Source organism: Cornus florida, unplaced genomic scaffold (genome assembly GCF_030987335.1).
Source record: "Cornus florida cultivar Cherokee Brave unplaced genomic scaffold, ASM3098733v1 CherokeeBrave_3.0.0_Hap2_Chr11, whole genome shotgun sequence".
Lineage (NCBI taxonomy): Eukaryota > Viridiplantae > Streptophyta > Magnoliopsida > Cornales > Cornaceae > Cornus > Cornus florida.
The window spans coordinates 78,199,942-78,220,964 of record NW_026775581.1 but is presented as its reverse complement, the minus strand read 5'-3'; the positions used below and the strand labels follow the sequence as shown (position 1 = coordinate 78,220,964).

At 34.9% G+C, this 21,023-nt stretch overlaps 1 protein-coding gene and 1 long non-coding RNA gene across 2 annotated transcripts; both read left to right on the top strand.

Annotated features, from left to right (window-relative positions):
• The first annotated feature begins 373 nt into the window (after positions 1 to 373).
• LOC132283945 (hydroxyproline O-galactosyltransferase HPGT3-like) lies at positions 374 to 12,437 on the top strand. The gene is made up of 12 exons (XM_059785992.1): positions 374 to 742; positions 1,332 to 1,395; positions 1,858 to 1,907; positions 1,996 to 2,186; positions 5,503 to 5,563; positions 5,694 to 5,766; positions 6,103 to 6,226; positions 6,329 to 6,416; positions 8,022 to 8,072; positions 11,052 to 11,123; positions 11,616 to 11,728; positions 12,084 to 12,437. Exons 1-12 carry the CDS (start codon positions 615 to 617, stop codon positions 12,104 to 12,106), a joined length of 1,038 nt encoding a protein of 345 aa, XP_059641975.1. The 5' UTR covers positions 374 to 614; the 3' UTR covers positions 12,107 to 12,437.
• A 939-nt stretch (positions 12,438 to 13,376) lies between these two features.
• On the top strand, positions 13,377 to 15,761 carry LOC132286059 (uncharacterized). The gene is made up of 2 exons (XR_009472661.1): positions 13,377 to 15,103; positions 15,407 to 15,761. It is a non-coding gene; the product is annotated as an uncharacterized LOC132286059 (long non-coding RNA).
• Positions 15,762 to 21,023: the final 5,262 nt, after the last annotated feature.

The window sequence follows — 21,023 nt, the reverse complement described above, 5'->3', positions numbered from 1 at the left end:
TTGTTTTGGAAGTGCAATAAAATTAACAAAAAATAATAAAATTTTAGGATAATATGGCTAAATGTGTGGGTATAAATACATATCAAGGTCTGCGACGTTTTTATAAATATATTTTAAAAATTATAGAATATTTTGTCTCAAAAGTTAAATCAAATTTTATACGTTTTCAGTCTTTTCTAGAAAAAAAAAAAAAAAAAAAATCATAAAATAGATGGGCTGGCTAATAAAGCCAAAATCCTTAATTAAATAGAGTAGTTAAATATTTCTCTCTAAATTTTTCTGTGTATATGTTTAGCCAAAAATATTTTAATTAAATATTTAATATTTCTCTGTTTTTTTTTTAAAAAAGCACTGTGTCTTAGTCTCTCAAGTCACATGTTTGGCAGGAGAAGTTATAAACTCTCTTTCATTTTGTTTCAATATAAGGGAAGTAATAAATTCTCTCTCTCTCTAAACTTAATTCAATTCGATTCGAGGTTTTGGACTGTTACTTCGATAATCAGATTCACAAAATCCAGCGATATATCTCCAAAATCTATCTTTTTCTTCTTCTTCTCCATCTTCATGTTCGCATTCTCTCAGATTTGATTTCTTAATCATCTTTTCAGCAAGAAATGGAGGGCTTACCAACGACGTCGTCCAAACCGGACAGGCGAGGGAGATCCAAGTCTTCCCAAACATCCAAACCCTCCCTACTCATGGCCTTCTTCTCTTGTCTCGCTTGCCTCTACATCGCCGGCCGGTAATTCTCTCTCTGTGTATATATATATTTGTGTGTATATATAAGTTAGAGTGATCTTTATTGGATTGGTGATCTGGTGCGTGAGTGTGTGAATTTTCATTTGTTTCACATATAACAGCATTTTCATGTGTTTGAATTTACACTCAAAACTCACGCGAAAAGTACCTCTCGAACAATTGAAGTGTGTCTATATAAATATATATACATAGACACGAATTACACGAGCATAGTGCCTATTATGTGCACCTATATACGTATATTGACAGATTTAGAGATACATTGATTTTAAAATGTGTTCATATATGCTCATATAAATGTGTCATGCTTATCACCTACACATATATAAATATTTACATACATGCTTATATAGTTTTGCAACTGTTTGTACTTCATTTTCCAATAATTGGTAACATTTTTTCCAAGCATTAATTAATAAGAAGGGAAATTATTTGATATATATATATTTCATATAAAAATTTACATAAAAAGTTATTTTGGTTTTAAAAATTTTATGTTGGAAAAATGATGCTTTATTTATTTATTTTTCTGGAGAAATTTATCTAATTGTTTGTTTATATTGGATGATTAGGTTGTGGCAAGATGCAGAGAACAGAACAATACTGGCGAATCTTCTTGAGAAGAACTTGAGCCAGGTCTGTTTTCGATTTCTTGAATAGATTCAGTGCGTTTGCTGATAAAATGAATGTATATACCATGTATCAAAACACTGATACCTGTTTTGTTTTGTTTTGGAAACTTGCCTAAAAATTATGTGGCCGGTTCCTTCTTGGGACTCTAATTTCCCCCTTTAAATGGTTATTTTTGGTGTCATTTCATTTTGCAATGAATTTTTTCTCTCTTCAAAAAGCCGTTTCTAAGAATTTTGTCAGAGCGTTTTCCATGTCTTTTCATTTCTTTAGTTTAGAAAAAAAACCACACATTTCTAAAACTGAAAGTCACACGAAATTTTCATTTCCAGCAAAAGCCAAAATTTTAAAATTTTCATTTCGACAATGTCCACTTTTGACTATCTCATTTTCTTTTATTTCTTTCCTTTTTCCACTTATTTTATTTTATTGATTTCTTCTTTATTTGTTTTATTTTATGCTTTGCAGAGACCAAAAGTTCTTACGATTGAAGATAAGCTAATGGTCATGGGATGCCAGTACATATTTTATCATCCTCTTGTTTAGTGTCAGTTTCCACAATTTAAGATGATTTGTGCATTTGTGTTAAGGGTAGTGATGTTTCAGGGATTTGGAAAGGAGGATTGTGGAAGCTGAGATGGAACTAACGTTGGCAAAGAGTAAGGGTTACCTCAAGAATAAGTCGCAGCAAAGTGGGTCTTCTTCTGGAAAAAGGCTTCTTGCTGTTATTGGAATTTATACTGGATTTGGGAATCGATTGAAGCGAAATCAGTTTAGAGCATCTTATATGTCAAAAGGTCAGTTAAAGCCTGACTGCACTATATTGAATTTCAAAAATAATCCCTCAAATCAGTGCTGCAATACAGATTGTGCTGCAATACATTGAATTATTTTAGGGGGCTATATCAAATTGCTGAAAGGCCTTGGTGATTATCCAATTTGGTAATCTGAATAGAGAGAAGCATAAGTACTTTTGTTCCATGATTCATTTTGATATTTTAAAATTTTCTCTCCCTTGTAAGTGATATTCCTTTTGTTGATTTGATGATCTAGCGTGATAATTAGAGTTATGTGTGTGATAGCATAGTGCTTAACTGCTTGTGCATTCCTGTAGTGTGAACTGATTCTGAATTTAGAACACTTTGATGTCATCCCTTTTTTTATGTCTAATGATTTTCTAAGTCTCAAATTGAGAATCACTTAGTGAAATTCTTATCAAACCACATTATCGTAATTGTGATCATTGCTGTCACCCTTTCCCCTGGACCTAGATGTAAGGTCTTGTAGTCTGATGTTCACAATTTTTTATTCTTATTATTACTCAAGGTCTCCCCCACTAAAATACAATTTCTGGGTCAGTCTGTCCGAATTCAAACACAGCTGATTGCCAAAAAAAGAGTAGATGTCAAAATAGGGATTCCAATTTAGAATAGCCAATTTGGAAATACCAAGAGCCGTGACCTAGTGGTATCTCTTCAATCTTCCAAAGTGAGGTGAGGGTCAAGTCCCCATAGGGACAAACGGGTGTCTGAGTTGGGAAAAAAAATGAAATAAGTGGTGGTGGATCCCCAATAAATGTAGTAATACAATTTGGAAGATCCATAGTACAAAATTTGCCTCTTCGCATGTGGAGGTAAGGTTGCGTACATCTGAACCTCCACAGATTCCGCAATGGCAGGAGCTTCGTGCACTAGGTTTGTCCATAGTACAAAATTTTTGCTAGAATCTCGATCCGTGGTGTAATTTGTTCAGACCAGCCATAAATGCTTGTTGCGGTTGGTCTTCTTCAAATATTTCTGGCTAAATGTGATCTTGGTCAATTTCGTCATTGATACTTCTCTATTCTCATATTTTGTTAATATTGTATTCGTTCATGGTAGTGAGCATGAATGAGCTTAACCATAGTATTTTTTTCTGATAAGTGAAAATAAAATGCCAATGAAAACCAGCGTAACCTTGGTAAAAATGCAAAGGAGGTTCAGAGAAATTGTTGATTTGATTACTCATCTCTCTCTCTCTCTCTCCCTTTTATTTTATTTTATTTGAATAGACAATTGAGCTTAATTTGGGGTGAAGATCATACTGTCAACTGACTCAACTCAGCAAAGAGCTGTTTTAATTACTGATGGGTGGCTAAAGTCATTGTTCTGCAAATATTGAGTTTATCAAAATACCATTGACCTAAAATATGAGAAAAAATAAAATTGGCGAGCAACATCGTAATTTAAAATAAATGTAAAAAAGACTCAAGTCACTACCTTTGGACCAAAAAGTCTCTTGTTAACCATCTGACTGAACTCCTAAATTTAGACTTCTGAATAGGGAAGTCATCTGCAACCAAGCAATTGCTATCACAACATACAGATGAGAAACTTGTTTAACATTAGTACAAGGAGAATAGCATACCACCTCCAAGTTTTTGGCCTATCCTATTATCCAATGAATAAAATGGAATTTTCTCAAGTGGAGGAGATGTACAAGGTTGTGAAAAGGATGGTTGGGAATTAATTGTAGGTCTTTGTAGGAGGTCTGGTACTTTTACTTGATCCATTGTTTAAGAGAAAATTTGAAGTTCATGGTTTGGAGAATAATAGCAACTAGGTTTTTTCATTGATTTCTGTAGCACTCGAACTTGTTAAACTACAAAACTAAGCAGAATTCTGCAAATTGAACAAGTTATACCTTAGAAGATAAAGAGTTTGTGGTATGATTTGCAAGTTCATATACCAGAAGCCTCTAGATCCAAATTATTCGACGTGTGTGTGAGTTTCCTTAACCTTCCAATATATATATATATATATATATATATATATATATATATATATATTTACACTAAGATTGGATGAGCTCCATGTAGCTCATTGTTTACTTCAAGTTTGGGGCTGAACTTTGCCCTACCTGTCAGAATTATGCATAAGAGGGGAAAGCAAAATCAAGTTACTACACTTATCATTAGTATTATGCCATCTTACTTATATTATATATTAGGATGGTTTGTCTCTCTCTCTATATATATATATATATTTACACTAAGATTGGATGAGCTCCATGTAGCTCATTGTTTACTTCAAGTTTGGGGCTGAACTTTGCCCTACCTGTCAGAATTATGCATAAGAGGGGAAAGCAAAATCAAGTTACTACACTTATCATTAGTATTATGCCATCTTACTTATATTATATATTAGGATGGTTTGTCTCTAGGATTGTGTTTGGTCATGGCATTTAGTATATTGTTGCTTAGGATTAGTGGAGCCATTTTTCATGAGTTCAGAAAGTTCCATTTGAATTTTTATTTGCATACCTTTCTATTCAGAAGCTTTTAATTGATATTCGAATTTCGTTAATTCAAAGGATTCCACTAGGGGCTGTGTTGGGAGTTGCTTTGTATCCTGATGCTCTCATTGAGTCATAGTTGGGTATTTTTAGAATTCTAGGGTTTTCTAGCTTGCTTTAAATAGCGATTAGAAGTTAAAGAATGGTTCTCTTTTTAAATAATGAGCATGGGACTATTATTCATTTTAGTATTGATCTCAATCAACCATCATGGAGTTGTTCTTTCTCTTTCCTTTCTTTGGTACTTCCTCTTTTCTGTTTTTCTTGTTTTGCTGAATTTCTTTTACTATTGTACTACTCAAAGCCCCTTTATTTACCAAAATCTGACCCTATAACTTGAAAATTATTGCTTTACAATTTTAACCCATTTCCTTTGTTTTTTGACCTTTTTCTTTTTGATCCTTTAGGCTCAGGTTTTCTCCTATAGTTCAGCCCTAGAACATAAAGAATCTAGGATGTCCTCTGATTTCTTTGAATGCCATGTTCTGCCTTTTCTAATTAATATCCTTTCAAAGATTATTTTTTATTTAGGTCCTTATGTTTCAGTTGAATATTATTTTGTTTATATTCTTCATGCACTTGAATATGCGTATTCTTTTTCTTCTATTACAATACTGCGGCTTTTAATTTCTGCTTAGTATAGTATTTAAAATAAAAGCTTAGCGCTTTGGGTATTGACTTAGCTTGTATGGTTTTCTTTTGAATGTTGTGAATGATAATTATCAGGAGTTAAGCCTTAAATTTACTAATGATACATGTGCATTTCAATGGCTTTTCCAGATGACGCTTTGAAAAAACTTGAAGAAAGAGGAGTGGCCATACGTTTTGTAATTGGTCGGAGGTTTTCCACGCACCCAAAACTGTGTTCTTAAATTGTGCATCATCCTTGGTTTTGCATCTCTTAGTTTTTCCAGTGCTATTGTAAGCTAGACAAAGCTTTTGTCATAACTCAGTTGTGTTGACATTGGCAGTCCCAATCGAGGTGATAGCTTGGACCGCAGTATTGATGAGGAAAACCGGACGACAAAGGATTTCTTAATTCTTGTAAGTTGTTGAAGTTTGGATGATAATTAAACCACAATGATCTTCTACCTTAAGTGCATGGCCATATCCAATTATTTGAATGGTATAATGATATTTTTAGTGCTTTGTTGGCCTTAAAAGACCTTTTGGAATTACAGCCGAACATAATTATGAAATTAGATATCATGATGATTACTTAAATCCCTTGTGCATTTAAATTATTAGAATATTAATAATAAAATTTAAATAATCATAATAAATTAGTATATAGAATAAAAGTACTAACGTGGATTTATATTTGGATTCAAAAAAATATGCAAAGCATAGATCTTGAGCATGTCATCACTTGTCTATTAGGATGGTCATGAGGAAGCTCAAGAGGAGTTGCCCAATAAAGCGAAATTCTTCTTTAGCACAGCAGTTCAAATTTGGGATGCAGAGTTTTATGTAAAAGTTGATGACAACATAGACATTGAGCTTGGTAATATATTTTATTTTATTAGTTTTTATAGAATATCACCACATTCTTTCTTTTCATAGAACTTCTAGAAAGTTATTAATGATATTATGTTCTGGCTGTCAGATGGGTTAATTGAACTTCTTGAAAGCCGCCGTGGAAAAGAGGCTGCTTATATTGGATGCATGAAGTCTGGAGATGTGATAACTGAAGAGTAAATGCTCTTAATTATATTTCGTTGTGCTCAGTTTGGTTGCTTGTTATTGCTTATCTTCTTTTGCTTATGATGTGTGTTAACCACCATCTACTCCAAAAGCTCAAGCTGTTAGAGAGGTTCAAACCTCACTGTCACCTTGGTTTAAAATTGAAACATGTGTTGGACCAAAAGAAGGTCACACAGGAGGGGGCATGTAGAAGGATATTAATATTAAAGTTGCACCCTCTCTAATAGCTTAAGCTTTAGAGTAAATGGTTGTCAACAATGTGACTTAGTATATTTGTGGTAGAATTCTCTCCTTCAATGATACTTATATATATTTTCTTTAGTGTTTTCTCATGATCAATTGGTGGGATAAATTTTTGATGGTGAAAAGGGGATCTTTTGTCAACTTTGAGAATGATATTAAGATTTTCATTGAATATTTGATATCTGGAGAACAGAGGTTGTGTAACAACACAACATGGTAGGATACGTGGTGAACTTCTGAGTCATACCATAAGTAATACGCCACTCATTTTTCGTATGTGGTAGATCGTTTACTTCTTATGTTTTATTACAAGTTATTATTATTATTTTCAATTCTTTTAAACTACATAGCATTGCATAGAGTTTTATGCCCTTTTTTTTGCATGTCATAGCAAATTGAACAATATCGGACTCTTACCTGGTAACTATCAGTTGTTTAATCAATTCGGATGGTTGTTCAAAAAGAAAAAAGAAAAAAAGCCAGGACTGTATACATGAAGAAATAATGAAACTAGTTTTATGTCTTGCATGCCATGCGCATATTAAGAAGCCCCATTGGTAATTTGTGAAATAAGGTTGGCATCGGAATCAAGGTTAAGGGTCAACACTTGTATCTGGATTTCTAAATGCACTCAAGGGAATGATTTGCTAGCTATTGTGAAACATATTATTTATTATATGGGCACACCGGTTATTAAATCACTTAGGAAATGTTTTGGCTTAGGACATTTTAATTGGTATATGAAGCCTTAGCAGCTGTTTGTGTAGCCTTTGGTGCTAGGGTGAAGGAAAAGCTTTCTTGATATCAATCAACACTTGCCTATAATCTTTTTATCATAAAAATTGTGGCTAAGATTTCTCTGAACCTTCTCAATTTCATTAGTGTAATGGTGTCTTCATTCAGAGTCCTAATAATGCGTTTGTAATAAAATGATTACCTCTTGTGTAGCATTCTTACACAATGCTCCCACAAGAACAGGACAAAGCTCTTTGAGACTTTGACAGAATTATGTCTCAGTTGCAGACTACAGCTTATGAGGAATGTATTCCGTCTGTGGCCCAATGGTGCATTTCTAATAAAATAATTAACTCATGTAACATTTCTTAGACAATTCTGCCACATGAATAGGAAAAATCTCTTTGAAAGAATTATATCTCAGTTGCAAACTTTAGCGTATGAAGAATGTATTATTTGTCTGTGTTTATGTGGCTGCCTCTCTATTGTCAGCATTTCCTATTGTTGTATACCGCTTAATCCTTGAATTTTTCATTTGCCTATTTGAACCTGTAAGCAGGTTTAATGTGGAGGTTGTTGGTTCGACGTTTGAACATCCTTATTTGTTGAATTTGCAGGGGAAAGCCATGGTATGAACCTGAATGGTGGAAATTTGGGGATGGTAAATCGTACGTAACTAGCCTTTTACTGGTTCTTTTTTTTTGCTTGGCTTGTAAATGCCCACCTCGTGCATGAGAGTAGCACTAATATCTCCTGAATAGATTTATTAGTTCATTGATTTTGTAATTTTGAGTATAGGTTGAAGCTTATTTTATGGTACGTCCCGTATTGATTTCATTTGTATTTTGGTACATTTTTTTTATTTTTATTTTTTCAAATTTCCCATGCTCTTTTTAATTGCAATGCTCCTTTCAAATGCCAAGAAGCTGTGGGAGAGGAAACATAAAGTTGAATTTAATCTCTTTTACCTTTTTCCGCTACATCAAATGGTAGCAATTTATGCTTGAAAATTACATAAGTAGCCAACTATACTGAGTATGGAATACCAGTAGTGTTCTATATGTCTATTTTTTAAGGTCAACATAGTGGTATTTAGCGATATTATCTTATACGACTGGGTTAACTTAATTGTTAAAATTTCCCCTTTAATTTTTTATTTACTTAGTTGAGTGGTTTGCGATTCAAGTAAATAAATATCTTATTCTTGTGGAAGAAACCTCTTAAGAGTTGATGTTAACTACAGTTAGCAGTGGGCACCTGAAATTCTGTTGAACATCATTAGGTAGCATTCATTGGGGTACTAGGCTATCATCTTTTGAGCATTAATGTGAAAAATGAGATTCATGTTTAAATTGGTTAATGTCATTGAATGCTTTGACAATACTTGTATCACTTCTGAAATTAATATATAAGGGAATGGTTATCATGACTAAATCCATGTGATTTTTAGACAAGGTATTGTTTGACCACTTGGTAAAATTTGAATTTAAACTAATCACATTTAATCAACTACGTGAAACTTTGGTGAAATGATTTTTGTTTTTTTTTTTTTTTTTTTTTTTTTTTTGTATATATTAAATAATGGCTGAATGGAATTTGGACTTTGGAAAATGCCATCATTCCTTTCAACTATAGGTAGTAAAATATGTGTGCCCCACTCATGAGATGTTTTGTTAGATCTTTGTTTATCAAGATACACCATCACACCATCATTCTTTTTAACTTTTTCAAGCATTAAGATACTTTTCCTTTTGATTCTCCAAGAACTTTTTCGATATTCCTCTAATACATTAGGTCACATGAAATTACATTTTATATCTTTAAGCTTCTAAGTTTTGTTACTACTTTTAGCATACTCTTTTTAAATAGTTCGCCTTTCTCATATTATAAATTCCACCACCTAGTTGTTGAGATTTTATCTTCGTTCTCTTTCTTTATTATCATTTAATATATATGCTGAAACTCAGTACCTATGCTGCGATGACATGTTTTCTTCATAAATAACCTTGCAATCTTGCTAAAGGGACACTCTATCTAGGCCACAGGCACTTGCTTATAGTGGGGGTATGGCCTCACTTATATCCATTGGACTGAATGCTTATTCTATTTGAATGGAAATCACCACATTTATGAAAAAAATAACCTTGTAATCTTTGCATGTTAGGCATCTACTCTTTGAGCTCTTTAATTTGTGGAAAACAAAAGCAATCTGAGTGTTGTTTAATGTGCTTTAGAAGTTTTTGAATATTTATCTCTCTGTCTAGAATACGTATAGCCACCTTAAGTTCATATAGGTAGGGATGTCAATTTTTACCGCTCCGTCGGGGCCCCGCCTCGTCCCGCCCCGTTAATAACGGATATGGGAACACTTGTTATACCGTTGGGGCAGACATGGATACAAATTTTGTACCCGTCGAGGGTCACGGGGCGGGTAAGGGTTCAATATACATATCTTAGGGGCCCCGCCCCACCCCGCCCCGCATATAACTATATTTAATATATATATATATATATATATTAATAAGTTATTTTAGCGGCTTACCCAATTATCCATCTCTTACAATCCTAATTTGGGATGTAAACTTGGTATTAAATTTGCTTTTGTTTTGGTTATGGTGGAAGTTGGAGCTTAGAACTTCTTGTGATTTGGTTGTATTAAACTTTTATTTTTGTTTATTATGTTCTCTGAATTATGTTATGTGCATGTTATTTTTTTTATTTTTATTAGGATATATAATTTTATTTATATTGTGTCATTCCTAGGCTTTGCACATTTAAATAACAAGAGTTTAAGTTCCAAAAAGTGGGAAAAAAAATTTGTTAGTGGGACGGGCACGGGGGCACAGTATTTCCTAACGGGGCGGGGTTGGATATAAAAATCCAACCCGTCGAGGGTCTCGGGGCGGGCATGGACTTGACAAAAATTAAAAGGGGCGGGGCGGGATTTAGGGAAACCCGCTCCAAACCCGCCCCGTTGCCATCCCTACATATAGGGGCCATTGGTTGGTGCACTGGTAAAATGCTTGGGCTATCGAGTGTGCATACGCTAGTTCGAATCGTGAGAGCAGCTACTTTGCGCGCGCGGGGGGCCGCCCGCACCTTTGATTAACGGGGAAAACATTCGGTAATCAATTGCCATATTCTCCCCATCTATTCACATCTCCAATACGTGTTCACCATGCATCATCTCATATCATACACAATCATTTCCTACACAACCGTTAAAAAGTCTCTTCCTATAAGGAATCTATCTCCTTCGATGTCCCCTTGAACTTGTTCCCGAAGTTGAGCATTAACGTGCTATTCTAGTCCTACTTGGGGCGTAAACACTGACTATATTACCGATATCTACCCAAGTGTTAGATACAATTGGGATGAGATATTTTGCAAGCTTGATGTTGGCCACAAATATGGTGAGAACTGCAATAGTAATTGGATAATTTGAGATAACTAAGCAATGCTGTTACGTAAAAAAGTTTGTTCCACTATATTTGCTCTTCGAATAATTCAGGAATTATTTATTGAAACTAAAAGCCAAAAGATTGGCACAGAATGAATTCTGTTTTAGTTAAGATTTCTCTTTTTTGTGTCATAAGTCTGATTATGGTTACAACTTCCACTGTATGAAACATCAATCTTGTCTTCAGGTACTTCCGACATGCGAGTGGTTCACTTTTTATACTATCCAAAGAATTGGCTCAATATATTTACATAAACAGGTTAGTTATCAATGCCTGCTTAGGGAGATGAATTTAATTTGGATCTACTCTTTTTTTAAACTGGGAAGTTTTGACAAGCTCTGATTGTCCTTGACATTAAGATTAAACTATCTTTTTGAAGTTTGATGATTAACATTTGATGTTTGGCTTATCTTTTGTGCTAGAATTTAAATTTCCTCACATAATTTTTTACATTTCAATGGATTGTTTCAACTAAATGATGCAAGAAACTCGAACTTATCTTGAGATGCCAAAAGCAAGATGCTTTCACTAAATATGAGCTCGTAAAATTACTCCCCTTTTTTTTTTCCCCAAAATATTCAAAGTTTAAGAGTCAACAGATCTACTCACAATATTGCATTTTATTCTTTGATTCCTTCTAATCAAACTGAACTGTTCCTACATCCTCTATACTTATGAATATGTATATATGTATATCTCCTATACTTAGTGTATGAGTTCCGTTCTCATCTTATTTCCCTTATCATGCAGTGCATCTCTAAAGTCTTATGCTCATGATGACATATCAGTGGGTTCTTGGATGATGGGAATCCAAGCAACCTACATAGATGATAGTCGTACGTGCTGCATGAACTCAAGACAAGGTAAATCTGCTTCCTTGCTGTCATAGTTGATTCGATCTGTCCATATCTTGTGGCATGCCTGGTATGATTACCAGAAATGCGAGATGCAATGGAAGTTTGGCACCTAAGTGGTCGTTGCTTACGTTTTGCTCAATGCAGTAGTTAACCAGTTTACTCGATTATTGGGGGGGGGGGGGGGGGGGGGCGGAAGGAAAAATGCCAAATGTGCGTTTTGATTGGGACTTTTTTCTCTTCCTTCCCTGGTTTATAAATATGTTTATTTCTCAATAGGTTGAATATGTTTAGTACTATATTGGTCTTGATGGGCCAAACGGTATGCAACACTAACAGTTGGTATTTTAACTCTTGTTTCCAGATAAAGTATGTTCCTTGGGTTGATAGGAGGAGGTTTCTTTTCTTCTTTTTCCATCAGAACAACCAACCTCTAAGCCTGTTATAAATGCATTTGGAACATTCCCTGTGCATGACTTTGCGGTGTCCCGTGGCAGTGAGGAAATCTGAAGCGGTAGCAAAATTTTTATTCTTACATTTTACCGAGGGGTGATCGGCAGCAATTTTTTCCCCATAGGATAAACACATTAGTTGACTGATCTGTAAACCTCCAGATACTGCTAACCTTATAGTGCAATATGGTTGGTTACCTACACACTGTTCAGTATTTAGGTAATGTTTTTTCTTATTTAACTATTAAATTGTGTTTGTGGAACTTTGGCTTAAGCGATCAAACAGAAAACTCATCATTGACCAGCTCGTACAATTTTTATTTTTATGACGAGACCATTTTATGACGAGCAATGGAATAATTTGGTTTCTATACCTAAAATGTGATCATAGAGAGCTCAAGACAAATGCCATGGGCTTTTTACCCTGCTCTATAAACTAATAATCCTACAAAGAATAAATTTAATTTTTTATTAACCTACCAAAGTTCTAATCTACGTTTTACTAAAATCAACCGGTTAACGTTAATGACATGAGATGATATTTAATAAGAGTCCGATTATTTAGCCTGATAAATAAAAGAGTAATGATAAGTAACACTGAAGATTTGGCTTAGCCACGAAAAAAAAAAACTTTCCTCTATCCCTTCACAAATAGAAAACTAAAAACTCTTCATAATTGGAGGGAGAGAACAAAAGAAAATAATCACCATTTGGAAATTTTTTGTTCCCGTGTTCTATAAATCTAAATTTACAAAGTAAAAATTTGAAGAATTATATAGTTTGAATATATTAAATTATTTTTTAGTTTTCTCTTTGTGAGGGGAAAGAGGAAGCACCATGTTTTCCTTATTTATTTATTTATTATTATCTTTTTTAACCGTTGTACCTTTCTTGTTTTTTTAACTCTGATGTGACTTAGCCAAATTAAATTCGAAGAGTTCTGGCTTTTTCTCTTTTGCGTTGCCTATCATTACTAGTGTATCTATTATATATACACACACATATACATCACATTGCATTTGCATGTAAGAACTTCCTTATATACAAAACTTTGTTTTAGATTATTAATATACATCAATTACTTTGATAGGCATTTGTTAATTGCTATAATGATCAAAACTGATGATCTATCCACTCCCAGAAACAAAAATAAGGAGAGGAATTAATTTTTTTTTTTTGCAAAGTATTGAAAAATTGTAAAAAAACATTATAATTTTTGTTATAGATTTTGTACAAATCAGATTCTTATATTTGAATACTATGAAACTTAATGTGAAAATGAAATAAAATAAACAGAAAAAAAAAAAGATATACATACCATAAATAGAAAACTAAAAAGATAGGAAAATTAAGGAACTATAAAAACCAAAAAATAATGAAAGGAAAAGAGACATATTTTATAGAAACTATATAAATATGAAAGGGAAGAGCGAATGTATTTTGTGAAAACAAATAAGAGTACTCATGATCCTTACAAACAAAAGTCAAAAATTTTATCAATGTCCTAGGATTTCAACTTAATATTCTTTGTTGGCGATTAAATTTTAGAATAAACACGTTTGAAAAGATAAGAAAAGAGGATGGGAAGTAATTTATGAAATTTTAGAATGACCAGTCATATTTTGCGGTTGGATATCTCTGAACTTCTAAGGGCTAACGAATGAAAACCCTAACGTCAATCCTCCTCAATCTTTTCTGCTCCTATTTATAAGTAAGGTGAAGAAGGAAGAAAGAACAACGGAGAATCAGACGAGAATCAGACGAGAATCGAAGATGGACGTAGAAGAAACGATGGTGATGTTGGACGAAGTCGAAGAAACTACAAGTAATGTTGTTGCAGAAGAAGAAGAAGACATATATATACTTCAGCGTAGCAAGGTTGAACGGCGATTGCCGCTGGTACTCAGTCAAAGACGACACAAAACCTCTCTCTCCCGTTTTCCCCGATTTGCCGCCAAACTATTCATGCTCTTTTGGTTCTGCCCGTGTCGCCTTGCGCTCGGTCTTATACTAATCCCAAATTATGGCATCCTGTGTGTATCAATCGGTACTTCGACCAAGGGTATTGCATCGACACTCTCTGTCCCTCCAAAGGGTGGACCGAATGTCCCTGTATGTCCAGGCCAAGGTACCACTACCATCCCAAAGCCTTTACTCACGATGGCAAGGTCTACGTGGCCGGGGGCCTTATTTATAGCCACTTGATTGATGATATACCACCTTGTGAAAAAGATGGTTTATGGTATTTACCAAGTGATAACTATTTTGAAGTTCTTGATCCCTCCTAGCCGGAGGAGAGCAGATGCCGGCGACAAGTTTTCTCGACCGAAATACCCCAAGAGGTTAGATTGTTTTATGTAGATGCCGTACAAATGTTACAGAATTCAACTAGCGGAGCATGGGAGCTGAATGTGCTTCTCACTGGCTTACGACGAAGTGTGCTATATAAATACAATTTGGATGATGAATCGTGGACACGCCTGGGTGGTGGACTTTGGTTTCTATCGCCCCAGAAACGTCCTTTATAATGATGAAATCTTGTATTGGTATGATAAAATGTCGTCACTGGATCACATTGTTTGGATGTCAATAGTGCAGACGTCGGACCACGACCACTCTACTTCTCTGAACGAGAACGCTGCGGTGGCGAGGAGGAGGAGGATTTGGATTGTGATGGTTTGGTTCCCCTTCCTTGCCATTTTCGTTACTTAACCTAGTATTTTGCCCCATCTATCCGGCAGCACAAAGTTCTGGGCGCTGTGTATAGACCATTACACAATTAACCACAGAATCACTGCCACCTGATGGAGAGTATCCACTCGTTGTTAGATGCTTAAAGTTTTCCGCGTCTAAGAAGCCCAATCCAGAAGGAGGGTTTGATTTTCTTGCCTCTCTTCGTGTTTGGAGACCAATTATTCGACGCCATTGCAATGTAAGTGCTATTTTTGGATTCCATCTCTTTCTTAATTAATTATACGATTTATTCCATTTTTTCTTTTACTATCTTTTAATATTAATATTGTTAATATTAATTGACATTGATGTATCCAAGGATATATTGGAAGCACTGAAAAATTCACACCTTAAAATTTGAACTAAATTTCTTCCCAAAAAAAAAAAAAAAAAAAAAACTCTCTCAACATGCAATTTAATGTGTTTATGCTTGTATAATCTGATGATGTAAATGCTTATTTTTTTGGGCAAATTATGCGGATTTGTCTGTCTCTGTTAATAGTCCCTCAATTCAACGACGAAGGGAAGCAAATGGCATTGAGGAGGGCACCCGGGACAGTAGTGACCACTCCCACGGGACGAAGAGGATGAAAATCGTGTAGGAAGGTTTTCAACAGGACGTTTTTTAGGAAAGGTTAATTTCAAATTATATTAATTTTAGACACGGATGGCCACGATGATGTAGGCACATGGACGGCTGTACGGTGTGACGACAACAATGATGATGAGATTGCTTCAGATGATGATAAATTGTGTCCTTCAATTTTTTTTTATTTTTTTATTTTTATTTTTTATTTTTTGTAGACAATGCTGGTCGTGCAAGCCAACTTGAGCTAAAGGGAGGTTTTGTATTTGAATATATGGTCGTGCAATCCACCATCATTATTTTTAAAAATTTGGGTTCAGCTCAGTTACGTAACCTCAACTTTGTATTTGTATTCATACTTAGTTTGAATTCGTATTTAAGATCACATTAATTTATACGATAGGCAAATATATTAAAGGAAAGAGCAGGGTTAAAAAACTGGTATTCAAATTAAAAAAATCTCTCTTATTACAAAGAATTAGCTCAAGCATTAGACTAGAATTTATTACTGTTGCTGGTGTACGAATATAATGTACATTACATAGATTAATGCTCATTTCAGGATATCAGTCATATATTACGGTGACAATGAACTCTAAAATTTTTGCCTTACAAAAGGGTGAAAAAAAAAAGAAAAAGAAAAATAGAAAGTAAAAAAATGAAACATTATACCTGTCCATTGATGCAGGTATTGCCTAAAAAGGTAAAGCAAATCAATACTTTTGCTTGAGACAAGTGTCAATTTATAGCCCTATCAATAAGAGAGAGTTCATTTCTAAGGTTCAATAGAGCAACTTCTTTGCAATCAAAATTAATATTAGTAGTGTCCATGGCAAGGCCACGGACGGCATCACAAGCACTATTAATAGTGCATTATATGGTGGAGCCCAGAGCTACAGAGCAGCACCTCCACGAAAGTGGCATTTTCCTGCCGATGTGTTCCACATAAAGGGGCTCTTCAACTCTTCCAATCTCGTTCATTTTCTTGGTCGATAAGTTAATTAGGTAGCAATCCGTCACTTCTAGACGCCTGCCAAACTCATTAACACCCTCATCATAGGCATTCACACAAACAAGACACTTTTCTCGACCTCCTCCTCCTCCTCCTCCTCCTCCTTTTCCTTTTCCTTTGGCGGAGAACACAAAAATCCAGAGATTTTTGCCTCCTCCTCCTTCTTTTTCTTCTTCTTCTCGGATGATGATGATGATCTATAGACAATTTTCTTAACCTCCTCCTCCTTTTCCTTTTCCTTTTCCTTATTCTTTGGGGGAGAACTGGAAGATTCAGAGATTGTTGCCTCCTTCTTCTTCTTCCCAGATTCCGACGAACTCCTAGATCCAGAGATTATCTATCATCTGAAGAATATTTAATTTAAAATTTGAACTAAATTTTCTTCAATTTTGACTTATGGCAACAGTGTTTCCAAACACAACATAAGAGATAGGAGATTATTGGTTGCTTAATGTCACCTTCTGACCTAAATAGAGCCAAAAACTTGACTCTCACTTAAAGCTTTGAAGTGTCATAATAATTAATTTAAAATTCGAATTCATGGGTCCGAACCGTTAACCGAGTCCTTATCCGAACCCGAGGTTACTTAAGGGTACCATCATTAATCTACATGACAAGACACCTTTAGTGTACCACCATAACTCATTACATGCGCTAAGTAACTACAAAGAAATAAGGGAACAGCTCCAAAGATGGTGGAACAAGAGTAGTGGAGGGCCTGCATTTCAATCGGCCGAAGTGCTTATTTCGGTTGGCTAAAGTGGACAACCGGTCGACCAGTTGTGGCCCAAAAACTTGCGAGGCTACTGGAATTTGGGTGGAACAGTAACTGGTCGGCCGAAGCAGTTATTTCGGTAGGCCGAAATGACCCTGCGAGCTAGGGTTTTGCTACTGGATTGCTATGAATGTTAAAATGGACAATGGTCTATGCAAGAGTTTTGAAAGCTGCTCTAACTTGCTCAAACGCACTGTAATATGACATACTACATTCCATGATTATAAATATCAACAATTTGATAAGATGCAACATTATTATTCTCATTTAAATAAGAAATGTCAATATACTCTTACAATGAGTCCAATTTACATCAAGATAGTGTCAAAGCTCATAATTACATTACATGGTCCAGTTATGCAAACTTAATACATGTCAAAGGATACTTTACAAAAAAAATAAATAAATAAGGTTCAAAACACGAAAGGTTGTAAAATGCACTCCTAGTCCCTTCATGCTTGTAGTGGATCGTCGTCCGCCACTTTCCTTCCATGTCCTGAAAAATATTAATAATAAAGGGGTGAGCATAAAGCCCAGTAGGAGGTGCCAAAGACACACCTCTTGTAACCCTGTGAATCCATACAATGAATAGAAACAAGAGAAACCAGATCATGCTGTGTCGAGAAAAAAATACAACCACAACATCAACATCAATAAATCCAAGTCGTGAATGAACTATGCCATACAATGAGATGCGATGTCATGCAATGTCGCTCCCCATTTATAAAATATTTTTCGTCATAATTTCCAAACCGTTAGTGAAACCCGTCACATAGCAACTCTATAGCGGCACGAGAGGAGGATTGACTAACTGTTCCTGACCCATGACAACTCCATGGCTTCATTTGGGGCTCAGATAACTCAACCACGCTAGGGTGATCTCCCCAGTCCCCTCTAGGCCTCACTAACACCGCGATCCTTGGGCAACTCCTGGGCAGGCGGGTTTTCGCAAACCCTTTCAAAACTTTTTCCCAAAAACCCATTTTTTTTTATTTCTTTCAAAACTAATTTCTCATTTCTTTCCCAATGAAATGCATGGATGCGTCATGCTTTTCATGCCATGCCAATATTTATTATTCTACAACTAATTCAAACTTAAACCACTTAGCATGTTTTACAAGAATTCCAAAAAAAAATACCACATGCTTTCATTTCAACAATAATCTAGCAAGGTAAGTATATAAGACATGAATTCTACATTATATAAGCTTGCTAGTTCATGTAATATCAACTAAAGCACATAGTCACATACTTTATTTACAACAATTTAATCATTTTAGAGGAAAATCAACACAATTTAGCATGCTAGACAACAATCATGGAGAATAATTCACAAAGGTGCAAGAAATTATACATTAGAAACCCCTACCTTCAAAAATGCAAAAAGCCCTAATTCCCAAGCCCTAAATTCGAAATTGCAAGGTTGGCCAAACAAGAAATTGCTTACATCAACACGTAGATCTTAACGAGCTCTCCGATTTGCCGCAAACAGCACGATCAAATTCCCAACGGTCGGGGAGAAATCAAAGCTTGAAGCTTTGAAGAAAAAGAAAAGAAAGAAAAGAGGGAGAGAGAGATACAATCGGGAGTAAGAGAGATTTGAGGCTTAAATGGCCTTATGGCCATTAAAAAGGAAAGTGGTGGGTCCCACCACTAAAAAAAAATCTTTTAACTTTTTTTTCTACCACAAAAGTCATATACATGCACCACTTATATAATAACCACAATTTTAGCATTTAAACAATTAACTCATGCCCAAATAATTATGTATGAAATGCAACGGACCCAAGACGCAACCCCCATACACAATAATTTTCGGTAGTGGGTCCCACCCTGGACCTTCAGGCCCGAAAACGAAAAAATGTCGAAATGGCAATCGGTGCATTTCCAAGAGTCTTGAACTCAAAGAAATATCTCACCCAACTCTCAGACACACCTAGCACACCTCACAATGTCCAGCACACAAAACGAGAAAAGACTAAATTAAATACCCTCGAAAAATAAGAAATTTTCAGAAAATGAAAAATGACAAAACCCAGAAACATACAATACCATTTATCATCCATTGCATCAGAATGCTCTGACTACATAATCCCTAAAATGGATTTCTGGATGAAGTATAGTGGTGGGGGATAAACAAGTATTTTTTTTGCAACTCATATAAATAGGTTTATGAAGAGGGTTATGTAAAGATGATTAAACCATCTTGCTATTTATTTATATATATATTAATCTTTTGTTATTGTATTATTTATCTTAATGCTTTTATGGTTTTGAACAATATTGGATTTGTATTTGGTTGTGTGGATTGGTTTTTTTGCAACTCATATTGGATTTATATTTGGTTGTAAAAATAATTTTTAGACACTTTACAGAAGTATCAGACAAATGTCCGACATTGGTACGGAACCCTCAGGAGGGGTGTCCGTGCTTCATACGATTTAAAAATCCTATATTTTCAGAAGAGTATAATAGAAATCCGAACTATTACAACATGCCCATTAAAGAAAAAAAGAAATAATGAAAGTTACAAGTCACCGATAGTGATTTTTTATGATATGGCATTCAAATAAATTTGTTAAAGTACTCTAGTCAATCTGTTAAACCCTAGAACTAAAACTTTGAACTTTTAGTTTAAAAAGTGAGAAAAAACTACGATATTATTACAACCTTTAGTATTTACTATTACTATTAAAAGTGTGTAGAATATTTATATCTTATATATCATTTTCATGCAATTCTTTTGTTTTTTCAATCCAAGTATAAGTTTGATAGTCCGACTACATTGTTGCACCTCTTGGAATTGTCCAATCCTTCTGCTCGATTCTTAAATCATAATGAGAAAATTTTACACTCTCCCTATTTGTAATTGTCTATTGGACCTTTTGTTCTGCTACCGTAAGTTGTTCAGGCTTCCCTTTTCTTGGCCCACACTATAAATTCTTTAAATATTTATACAATTGTTTAACCTTTCCAAAAAAAAAAAAAAAAAAAAAAAAAAAAAACTTATAGGAAACCCTAAACCTTCTAGTTTTCTATTTATTAAGGTGTAAGGAAGCTACGAAATGAAGGTTCAAGTCTACAAAGAACATACCGAGAAACCATTCTTCCTCTCTCTGAAACTCTTTCCATTCACAACCCCATCCCAAACCACTTCAAACCCCCATTCTTACCACGTAAACATGTTTTAAATCCCTCTACTCACAGTCTCAAGAAGGCACACTCACCTATATATATCTATCCTCAAAAAGCCTCATCCATTGTTTAAGAACTTAAAACCCCACATTTCTATCACAGCAAACCAAAAATCTAAGCATGTAATCTTCTCTAGTCCCAACTCACATCCCAAGTCTCGATTCATTGATGATTATAACAATGTCTTTGCTGACGTGGATCTGAGTAACATCTAAGCCATGATGAACGAAATTTATAGACTTAGAGTGGAGGTTGCTGAATTTAGAAACAACTACAAATATTCTTACTTGCTTGAGGAAGTGGAATGGCTGAGAGAGCTTATTGAAAGAGGACTGGACATTCAAAGAGCCATGAGAGCCCGTATTAACCAACTGAGTGACGGAATCATTGAGTTCAACCACGATCCTTACACTGATGATGATATTCCCAGTAGTCCTTTACAACATCATCCTCCTCAACAAAGTAGCTCCACCTCTCTCCTCCAGAACGACCAAGGTAACGGTCAGGAATTCACCTCTACTACGGGCACTGACACAATCCCAAATTCAAAT

Coding starts and splice junctions, on each gene's coding strand:
- LOC132283945 (XM_059785992.1), top strand. CDS start 615: ATGGAGGGCTTACCAACGACGTCGTCCAAACCGGACAGGCGAGGGAGA. Junction 1,908..1,995: donor CTAATGGTCATGGGATGCCA/GTACATATTTTA, acceptor GTGATGTTTCAG/GGATTTGGAAAGGAGGATTG. Junction 6,227..6,328: donor CAACATAGACATTGAGCTTG/GTAATATATTTT, acceptor TCTGGCTGTCAG/ATGGGTTAATTGAACTTCTT.